General features: G+C 38.2%; 1 protein-coding gene across 1 annotated transcript in view; it reads right to left on the bottom strand.

The window, feature by feature from the left end:
- LOC108750890 (E3 ubiquitin-protein ligase MYCBP2) overlaps positions 1-11411 on the bottom strand; it is a 191194-nt gene that overhangs the window by 3872 nt on the left and 175911 nt on the right. Inside the window, exons 17-34 of the mRNA XM_018490728.1 lie at positions 7583-7805; positions 7093-7455; positions 6743-6949; positions 6270-6475; positions 6057-6207; positions 5635-5989; positions 5376-5556; positions 4913-5103; positions 4720-4746; positions 4456-4521; positions 4013-4102; positions 3409-3638; positions 1755-3296; positions 1510-1681; positions 1024-1409; positions 808-937; positions 334-740; positions 144-258 (exon numbers count right to left, since the gene is read on the bottom strand). Coding sequence (XP_018346230.1) covers positions 144-258; positions 334-740; positions 808-937; positions 1024-1409; positions 1510-1681; positions 1755-3296; positions 3409-3638; positions 4013-4102; positions 4456-4521; positions 4720-4746; positions 4913-5103; positions 5376-5556; positions 5635-5989; positions 6057-6207; positions 6270-6475; positions 6743-6949; positions 7093-7455; positions 7583-7805 — 5042 coding nt within the window. The remainder of the gene's footprint in view (positions 1-143; positions 259-333; positions 741-807; positions 938-1023; positions 1410-1509; positions 1682-1754; positions 3297-3408; positions 3639-4012; positions 4103-4455; positions 4522-4719; positions 4747-4912; positions 5104-5375; positions 5557-5634; positions 5990-6056; positions 6208-6269; positions 6476-6742; positions 6950-7092; positions 7456-7582; positions 7806-11411) is intronic.

The raw sequence follows: 11411 nt of genomic DNA, 5'->3' as shown, positions 1-11411 counted from the left end.
ATCTGTAAAGAAATGCATTATATAATAAATTATATTATTATATATAGAGGGACAGAGTTAGACTTCTTAAAATAAAATATATTTTTTAAATGCCTTTAATATGCAATCTAATATACTAATAATTCTATAATTGTTTATATTACCAGTGATTAGGCAATTAATCCAACCAGCTGATCTACTTTCGATCTCTATATATCTTAGTTTTGTCATCTCATCAGCGTTGATACCAGATAAGAAAGTCACACTTGACACTTTGTGCTTATGAATAAATTTCAGATTAGACAAAGATTATTAAATAAAATAAAATAATTCAGTTTTATGAAAAGAACTTACTGTTAAATCGCGGCAATTATCTATGTGTACACATAACATCCTAGGTAAGGAATGAGCGCCACAGAGGATTGTAATCACTTTAGTTTTATTACGATCTTCGTCTCCAGATTCCCAAAATGTTTCTGTGGAATTGTCTGTTAGACTACCAATCATGGCTTGTCTACTAGAGGCTTTGATCTCAACATTGGATGTTAAATCCTTCAAAGCTTCCACCCAACTACTCATCTGTTGTGAAACTGTTGATTGGTGACTCTCGTGCATACTCATTGTTACATCTTCTTCTTCCTCAGATCGCGATAGGATTTTACTGATATTACTAAATACGTGACTTCTATGTAAAAACATATGATCTGCTGGCGTAAATCGAATACCCCAGCAACGAATCGCAGCTTGTTGTAACGGAGATCCTGTAAATCAATGTTATTATAATAATACATTTATTAAATATCTTTCAATTTGTTGATAACGACTTACCAAGTGGTGGTAATAACATTAAATCCGCAATTGTTTGCAGCAAAGTATGAAACACAGTAGGTAATGGATTGACGGATTCTCCGGCTATTACTAAATCACTTAAAGGGTGCTCGCTAACGCCAATCATATCCTACAAATTAATCACAATATTAAATAATACATTCGTCTACAAATATTAACAAGTAACAAATAAATTATCTTATTAAAAATACTTACGTGATCTTCCTTCTTTTCCGTTCTGTTGTCATCATCATTCGCATCTGTACTATCAGAAGCAACGACTGGTGTAAGAGACGAAACAAACCACCAAAGTAAGTCGTGCAAACAAATTGGTTGCGTTACGCTTCTCAAAAGCCAATTTAACGCTTGCATCGCGTAAACTCGACAAGCGGCACGTCGTAACGCTTGCTTCATCGCAAGTTGCAGATGTTGCAGGTTGTGTTGTTGAAGAACGAACAACATTACAGGTCTCATGAGAATTTCTATTCGATCGTTACTCGCTATTTCGGTTTGACTAGTAGATACTATAGCCGACTGATCCATTGATGGCACTAATTTCTGCAGTGCAGCGGATGGATAACATAGAAGCGAAGAACCCGCTTCTGAAAAACAACAACAAAACATATTGTACTAATATTTATTAAGAAAAATATATTTCTCCATCTAACGTATTTGTAATTATTGTGTAAAATAGAATCGCACCGTTATTCATTTCGCTACTGCTGTTATTTCGTTTTCTCATCATAACCACTCTACCATCATTACTGTTTCTAGCCCAAGGTGCACCGGTAGACATAGATACAGATCTATGAAAAGTACTACGATTTTTACCACTTTCATTATCACTATCACTCGTTGGATATTCTGACAATGGCTGCAAGTAAGATAACGATAATTAAAGTAATATTGATTATTAAAAATAACAAAAAAGAAAAATATTTCCTTACCCTGCCGTTTGGGTTGTTGAATGCGCTGTTTCCCTCATAATTATTTTGTTGTCCATTTTCACGTCTCAGAGTTTCTTCGTAATACCTTTCATCATGACTCTGCGAATGATGAACACCTAGGGCTTGCAAACATTGGAATGGTCCAGTAGGAGGAAACGGTCCAGCGGCCTCAGGAGGGCTATAATTCTCAGCTACGGACGATAAAGTCTGCGATGGTCGTCTTTGCTGTTTAGGGATATTAAAGCCAGAAGCACTAGCTAAATCCAGCAAAAACATTGCGTTGCTCTTCATAATTATATGAGTTTCATTTCCGCCAGGACTGTTAATCGGAGACAGAACTTTGCTCGTGCCATTTTTTCTTTTGGAAATTCCGCTTACAAATTTCTTCGCAAATTTATTTTTCCTAGCCTTCAAATACTTATCTCTACACGTGTCGCAGATTAAGTACCATGAGCTACCACCGATCCCACCATCACCGCAATTGCCTGCCCACCCCACGCAATAGTTTCCGCCGCTATTGTATCCTTTTCCCCCCGCGTGCCAGCCGCATCCTGGATGCATCATTTTCATATGATAAGTGACTGGATGTGGAAACATTAAGCCACAAAGTTCACAGATAGTCTCCCGTTCAATTCCAGCTAAAACCTCAGATGCATTCGCTCTGCCAATGGGTTTCCATTCTTTCTTCTTGCGGCTGCCTTTCTTCTCACGTTCTTTCACTTTATCCTCTCTAGGACGTTTCTCCGGTATTGGTCGTTTCACTAGTTTCATCGTTTGTATCTGCGATATGGGACTAGGCAAAATCGATTGTTGTTCGATGGCTTGCAGACAATTAGTACTAAGTTCTTCCCATAGAAAAACTAAGCTCTTTAACGCTGGTGGTAATACCGCGACCGTATGAAACTCAGGCAGAGAACTAAGTTTGCCCGCACTCGCTTGAATTTCTTCCTTGATCGTGTTCTCCTGCTTTTTCCTATTCCTATTGGCATTAGCGTTCGCGGCTGATCGCGTGAGAGTCTCCAACGTGCTGGGCTGAATGTGCAAATAATTACCGGCATTTGTTACCTCGACGGAGTGTCTTTGACGTGCTTTTTGCTCCTGTTGCTGCTTATCGCTGGATTGCACAACAGTTTGTCTAGTTACTACCAGCGCACCCTGTTTCGGTAAACTTGGGTGGAACTTGAGAAAACTCGCGCAAGCCATGGCGTCATGTACAATTCCTTCATGCCACAAAAACGCGGCGAAAACAGCTCTCAGACATTCTGCTACGGAAGGACTGATTGCTTCTTTCACCTTGTCTTTACTTAAACTTAGAGCACGATTAGGACTGGGACTCTGCTGTGCGTTGGCGGGTGACATAGCACGCTTTGCTCTCGTTTTCACGGCTTTCATGTGATCTCTCCTGTTCATTTTCGGCGAATGTCGCTCGTCCTTTACTCCGGATGAACCAATATTGAAATGACCCTTCATAGCTGTGGTAGCGCTTTCGGGACTTGTCTGCGTTTGCGCTTGAGACACTTTGCGCGGACTTTCTTGCGTATCCTTTAAAAAATAATATACCTCTATAGACGTTAATGTATATGAAAATCTTTTCGCGTGTGTTTTTGCCATTGAAGAAAATAAGGAAAGAAAACTTTTACACAACATTACTTACAGCACATTCCTTCTTGGGAGTGTCGGGTGGACTAGCTATGCTACCTTCAGATCTCATGTGTAAAGAACTGCAACTTGGACTCGGTGATAGATCACGCGTATTGGCAGTAGTGCTAATACCACTCGGTGACTGTGATGGATCTCTCGTCAAGCTGCTAACCAAGGCACTTGTGTCGCTCTGCGTTGAACCACGACGTTGCGACGTTATACTGTCAACCATCCCTCCTGACACTTCAAAAAAAGAATGATAATGTATCAACGATTAAATTACATAGGAAGGATATATTCCGAAAATACATTCGGATATTCAATTCGAATGATAAGGATATCGATTTCTCACCTTACTGGATAGTGACAGAGCAAGGCGTTTACAACATTTAGAGAATTCATTCAGAAAGAGTTCAAATCGTGCAGATTACTTCGTGCGATCGTGTATAAATTAAAAGTTTTTCGACAAAAAAAGTTTCAAAGGATATGTGTCTCTTGATATTAAAGTGTAAAAATAGCCATACAAAATCTTACAATACTGATACTATTTGTGGTATAAATCTCGATGTAATGTAAACTACGATAGGGTGAATTAGCGTGTATATTAGTGACCTTACCTAACGGGGAGAGGCCGACACTTCGGGGGGAGCCGCAGAGTACAGGGCTGCTACTCATACTTTCTCCCCCTCCTATCGCGCTTCTCCCACCTAATAATTTCGATTAATTGTATTTTTGTTGTGTCGAGTTGTTAATCGCGAAGCCTTACTACATTCTGCGTAGTAAAAAGTTTACTTTGTGCGTATCTTATGTAATATGTAATTAATCATGCGTATATAAAAAACGAAATGATGTCGCGTGCCATTCCGATTGCAATTATGTTATCGCACATGCATAATACGATGTCATAATATTTACTGATCAATACGAAGTGAATTTTATCGTGCCATCAATCCTATATGTAAAGTAAATAGTGATAATGTTAAAATAGATTTTCGAAGATACAGAATTTGTGCACTATTCGATATCTTTACAACTCCAAATAGGATAGGAGAACGAATACCTGGTGCGTTAGCAGCAGGAGGGAAGAGACAATTGCCAGAAACGGCTGGCTGTCGACTGGACCCAGCTAAGATCAACATTACTAATTTATTATAACCAATCCAAATAGAATATTTAATAGTTAATATAAAATTGTCTAAATTTTTTTCTATTATCTATCATATATCTCGTTATAAAATTACTATAACAAATATTATTTTTTTTTGTTCTAGTACACAATAGAGAAAAATAGAACATAAATACAATACATAAAATATTGCCTTACAAGTATCAGCATCCGTTCTCACAGCTTCTGAAATAATTTCATTTTCAAAGCAACTGTGCCAAATTATACAAAAGTACACACACGGATGTATAATGTTGGAAATAAATTATGAAATAACGTTTGATATAGTCAGTCCAATAGAGAAATGATGATCACACAGTATTCAATTGATTAACAAATAACTTATACGTACCGGGTATTGGGACTGGACTGGAAGAAGGGCTGTGAAATCTTGGTGACCCACCTTGGGGATTCTTTGGCGAAGAACTTCTTGACGTTCGCCGCGGAGTTTCTGGCGGTGTCGCTCCGTTGCCATTTGCGCGGCTTTCTCCCATCGCTTTTACCAACTCCTTCACAGATACGCCCACAAATTCAGAGAAATCTCTGAAAATCATTAATAATATGGACTGAGATGAATACTTGTATATTAATTTTAATTTTAAATTAAGGAAGTTTAAGAATTTGCAATTTATGAAAAAGAAGCAATCATGCAATATTACTTTTATCGAAAAAAATTGATAATCTCAAAGTTCATGCGCGAAATATTAAAAGGAATATTTTAAAATTGTATAAGTGAATTCTTTAAGTTGAAAAAGTTATATTTTATTGAAACATTAAAGATTTATCAAAAGATTACTACGTATGCGTATAAATACCTGCCCGGTGAACTTCTTTTCTCTCCATGGCATTTATCATCTCCTCTTAGCCACTTTTGAAGAACGCTAAATTTTCCTCCGCCACCTTCTCTTTCTCGCTCCTTAGCTACTCTTTCCTTAGAATGAGGTTTTGAGAACTTTGGAGTACCATCAGCTTTTTCTGGTGTGAAACGTTCGCTCCCTAGAAGATATACATACGTATTTAGTAAATATTTGGATGCAACAAGTTATCTGGATTTATTTTTACGATTATATATACCTGGCGAGTCATGTTGATTGTATGAGCCAAAAACAAATGGGTTTATATTGCAACTGTCAATGGATTCCGCTGTATCCGGTGTATAGTTTTGTGTAGTAAAATTGAAGCCTTCATGACTAACAGAAGGCACGGAAAAATCGAAACCTTTATTGCTCGGTGAAACAGCTGGGTCCGGTATCATCGGCTTTTTCTCAATTGGATCGTTCTCTAAATCCTGCTCAAGTTTCATATAAATTACGTTGGTTTGTTTGCTAATCGCGAGGGACCATGCCTCTACACCTCGATTCTTATCAAAACAATATTTAGCCACTGAATCGTCATCAATGCGTACCCAAGTTCCTTCATGATTTACGCACTGTAAGAGATGAATCATGAGGTGCCGTATAAAAGGAGAGATGCGGGTATTTAATAGCTCAACTTACGTATTCTTGCACGGTCACTGTATTTCCAAGTGCTAACATTCCAACAGGCGCGCTTTTCAGATTCGGTTTGCTTCTAATATTATGACCGGAAGCTCCGCATTTCACAACTATCATACTTCTTCCGGCGTCAAAAGTCACCGTCTTTCTCTTGCTGCAAGAATTAAATTAGGAAATAGTCGAAAATGGATGACATAAGAGACATTTCTTACGTACTCATCGCTAGCATCAGGACGTTTCCGTAGAATAGTCTCCTTGATAACTTGATCTAAAATGGATTTTGGTTCTTCTACAGGGAGAAGCAGAGTTTTTCCTAAATGTTGATTATATTGCAAACACCAAGCCTCAAGATGACTACTATTACAGTATTCCTTAATTGTCTCTGCGTTTAACCGTAACCAAACGCCATCGTCGTTATGAATCTGAGTCAGACGAAAAGAAAGAGAATTTACTATCACTGAAATATTATATTCGTCTTAAAATGTGTAGAAAAATAATTTAAATTAAAATAATTTAAATTAAAATATTATGAGATAAGAACACAAGAAATATTTTTCCCAATTTTGTTTTTTCAATATTTTCGATTTGATGGGAGAAAATGTGTGTTATTTTTATCTGTTCCTCTTTACAGCAAGTTTTATAAAATAAATTTAATATCAAAGCTCCAATAATTAAAGCTTATTAATTACCTCATCAACGAAAGCTATAGTGCCATTAACCGAAACGAATCCAATCTGTTCGCTTTGCAGCGACGGATGAGCTCGTATCCTTAAGCCGGCACTGTTCTTCGCCACGAATTTTCTGAGTCTACTTGGTTGAAGCTGAGGCTTTTTAACAATGTTCTGAGTGGGTGGTTGCATGCCTTGCGGAGGTTCCTTCACCTCGACTTTGTAATTCTAAATAAAGTGGAATTAAATTAGCTTACTTAAAGTCTATTTAAATTTAAAGTTAATTTTACTGCAAAAACAGAAATTAGAGTTGAATTCAGCTTAGCTCTGAATATCGCGAGTATTCGCTTTGGAAGAAATGTTGTACGTACATCCTCCATGTTGTAACCATCAACCGTAATCATCAGCGAATACCAGCCAACGGAGGATGGTGTCCACGTAGCGCTGTAGCTTCCGTCACCGTTGGGCCTAACCAGCATACTTTCACTCGCTCTCTTCACAGTGGGTGACATGAATCTCAGTTCCTCGAACGAGTAATTCTGATAGGCTTTCATGATGGTGATGGCGTAGAAGCACATTTTGTTGCTGATGGTCACCTCGTACGGAACGTCTAAGGATGGTTGCGGATGACCACCAAATGTCATGGGGTCTGCTTGAGAGACGCGACGGATCTTTCTGCTCTGATCGGAATCCATGATATCCGTTTTATCGGTCGGCACCGCTTTGACTTCAATCTGCAAAATGATTTGCGTCTCGACATATTGTAACTCACCGACGTCGTGCTTCGCATCGCGAGAGAGAGAGAGAGAGAGAGAGAGAGAGAGAGAGAGAGAGAGAGAGAGATCCGAGAAGAAGAAATACCTTCAATCCGGGCACGTGCACCACTTCGCCGTATTGATCTCTCGTGAGCACGGTGACGATGGCCGGCCATCCGCATCTCATTTCTTCTCGTGAATATAGTGCCTCGCATTGAGAGGGATCCACAAAGCTGTCTGGTTGCAACCATCGTGCGAGTCTGCCACCGCTGGTGCCAGCAGAACAGGAGACAAAATCGCGCAGGAATAGACGTTCGTTCGAATGACAACTGAAAATGGCACGCATGCGGGATTTAGAGAAAAATTAGAAAGGCACGTCCTCTATGTATTGAGAATTTATTTGTTATATCGTTAAATCTATTTATGCGACCACAACTATATTTAAACTTTGATTGATTCTTTCTATTCCGTATTGCAATTCGGAATTTATTACATATGCCAGAGAAGATTTATGAGCGTTGGACGCGAAAACTTAATAAAAATCTCATAAAAATACAAATGCTTTCATTCTGAATATAAAGTGTAAAATTGTATGTCTATCATATGAGGAGCAAACTTTCAAAATGCGTTTTTGTCCAAAATTTGTAATTTTCGGAAAACGAGAAAGAAAGAAACTATACACACAAGAAAATTACTTTACAGAAAATAACAATATGCCATTCAGTAGGATAAAATATTAAACAAAATTGCTAAACAATTGCTAAAAATGTTAAACAAATGCATTTTGTTTGCCTCTAGTTAAAAAATAATACACTTCGAAATGTCTATGTTTTTTCAGCATATAAATTAACGATGAAAAGATGCTTTCTGAATATCTCAGAATAGTTTATAATGAGTCTTTTAACTGAATGCATCTCTAACTAAAAAAAAAAAATGAAATTTTAGACAAAACGCATTTTGAAAGTCTCCTCAATATATTTTAATAGTTAAACAGTGTAATATAAAATTAACACAAGAGTGGTGAATGGAGAACTTTCGCTGCAACTTTTAGTCCTTTGTTAACCTTAGAGTGAAAAAAATGAGTCATTGGAAGTCACGTTCGGAATACAAGACCGTCGTATTGAGATATATCGGAGTATAAACGTCACGAAAGAATTTGCGAGGGCTCGTCTTTATTACAAAATTTTAGTCCGACTCCATCATGAATGCAGAGGACGGGAGCGAGTAAGTATGGTTCGTTAAAACGAGTTTGAGAATCGCGATGCCCCTAATTGGTTGGTGCCTCGTATCGTGATCCCGTTCGGATGGATCGCAAAGTAGAGGATGATGCTCCTCCGCCAGCCAGACAATCGTCGCTTCCCCATCGTTCGGACTCGTCAAGCTCATCCCTAATAAGGTGCAATCACACCGCGGTTCTCCTCTCTACGGTCCCGTCAACGTGAATCGCATTTCGCTATCTATCTATACAGCAGAGTCAACTCCGCGTTTTCACCGTCGTGAGAGCCGATATTCTGGAAAATCATGCATTTTCTTCTACCGATGATAAATCTACACAATGCGTCAAACGCAATAAGCATGAACTTAATTAAACTCCAGCATGACAAACACTTGTGTGTGTAACTTTATATCAAATCCTCTTTATAAAGAAAAGATCTGAATGTTCGACGAGTTATTATACAGTTATAAACGATTCCTGAAGTTACAAAACTTTATGGAGTTTTTAAATTTAAACTCGAAGTAAGTGAAATAAGTAATATAGAAGAGTGAGATTCATGTTTATATTGTCCTTCTTAAAGTATATTCAGAGTTGCAAAATTCTCCTATATAATTTCGTAACTTTTCCTTGATTCCCAGACAAAATTTCATGATTTTCCTTGACGCTTTTAATAATATTTTGAAATTTTTTTGTATTCCCATCTTGATTTAAGAAATCGTCAAACATTTTGTTGAGAGTAATTTAACATAGCAATGTAAATTACTACTAAACTAGTTGCTGACGCTGCTTACATTTAATGTTAAGTTGATAGTATTCCAAAACTGCTTTGGTATGAAATTTTCTTTAAAATCAAGAATTTTAATTTTCCAGAAAACTTGCCGTAAAATTCTTCGACTTTTCGCTTTCATTTCTCTGACACTTCTCTAATTACCCCAATTTTCGATTTTGTGGCAACCCTGATATTGGAAGTAGTTTTATTTCATTTCAACTCATTTGTATAATTAATTTTGGGATCGTTCCAACGTATCTCATTCCCAAGGTTCCCTTAGGTCAGAAGGCGCTAAACTGTGATAATACCTCGAGTCATGACAACGAGGAGGTACCTCGGGGCTTCGTGGTTTGCGGTATCAAACCATGTAACGAATGTAATTTTCGCTCAGTCAGATATAAACGCTGCGGAAGCGGGGGTGCATTCGCCATCGATCATAGTCACGAAAAAGATGAACGAGCGGCACGCCAAAGATAATAGACGCTAGAGGAGGACGAGCCGGCATAATACACGAGAGATCGCAGCCGAGAGGACCGGGAGGATCGAGAGCGTGCGGTTTTAAAGATCGGTATCCACGTGACGTACAGCCGGTACGTGACCATTTCGGAAATGGGCACTTCGCGGACGACGTCGTTGCCGCCAGTCGCGTTCTTCCCAGTTTGAGGAACGCGTTTATGAATGAATGGACGGCGTCGGACGTGTACACGGCAGAGAAAGTGCGCGGAGCCGAGGGAATTCGCGCAATTTCTCATGGGAAATTAAATGGTCGGGTTTCCGCTCATAAAGCGAAGAGCCACGAGACGCGTTTTAGAGAAACGTTACCTACTGCCACACGAAGAGCGACGTGGTACGACGACAAGAGCGATGGTCGGCTGTCCTCCAAACCAGGCTGTTTCCGTTTTTACGGTACCACACTCTCCCCACACCGTGTATTTCCGGCACCGGCGACGATACGTGCTCGGAGACGATGGCTCGCGCTCGCTTTTTACTGCACGCGGTGCATCTTCCCTCGGTCTTTGTAAGAAACGAGTGATCGCGAAGATTATCCGCGCTTTGTTGAATCACAGAAAAATCGCGTACCCCCACACAAAAATCCTTGCGCTACTCGTATCTCGTGGGATAACTGTTCTCCCTCGATTTCACTTGCGAAACTTGTACGTAAGGATAAAGTTTCGATATTTTCAAGAAGCTTCACGAAAGTTCACGTATCAGTTTCGAAAGTTCTCTTAGTAACTTCGAAATCCCTTAGATAGTAAGTTCGATAACATTCCTGAAGTAAAAATTCCATTTTTGTCTAATGTTGTACAATGCATGCGTGTCATACATGCTGAAAGGGTGTGTACATTAAAATGGAAAATTTAATTTATTTGAAGAAAATTGTTAAAAAGATAAACAATGATAATCTGTTCGTTATTGAAACATAAAATCAATTATTGCATATATTAAAAAATAATAATCGGCCAAAGACGAGCGAATAAATTGAAATGTTTTACACATAATAATAGAATTTAATATTTAATATGTGCATTAAAATCAAGCAAACCTAGTATCAATTTTACAAAAGTCTTCTTCAGTCGCAAAGATATTACAAAATTAATACATGTATAATTATCGATTAAAAAATATATTTACGTTCGCAATATGAAGTCAATATGTATTATAAAAATTTCACAATCGTCTTGTTAAAACTTTAAACAATTTTATTCAAATAAATTAAAACGATAGAAAATTGAAATAATAATAACTGCCCTTAAAATCATTTTACGAGCCAAATGGAAAAAGGCATGGGTGAAATATTTTTCGTAATTCTACTTTGGAAAATCGGAGTGTGACACTTATGACGAAGTAGGTTTATTTGTAAGTAATGTTCGCAGAATTCCATGAAGATTGCCGAATACGCAGAGTACGTAGAATGAGCAAAGCGATTTATCTGTTTAAGCACGTTCGACT

This window comes from Trachymyrmex septentrionalis, unplaced genomic scaffold (genome assembly GCF_001594115.1).
Source record: "Trachymyrmex septentrionalis isolate Tsep2-gDNA-1 unplaced genomic scaffold, Tsep1.0 scaffold38, whole genome shotgun sequence".
Classification (NCBI taxonomy): Eukaryota; Metazoa; Arthropoda; class Insecta; order Hymenoptera; family Formicidae; genus Trachymyrmex; species Trachymyrmex septentrionalis.
This window is presented reverse-complemented; position numbering and strand designations above follow the sequence as displayed.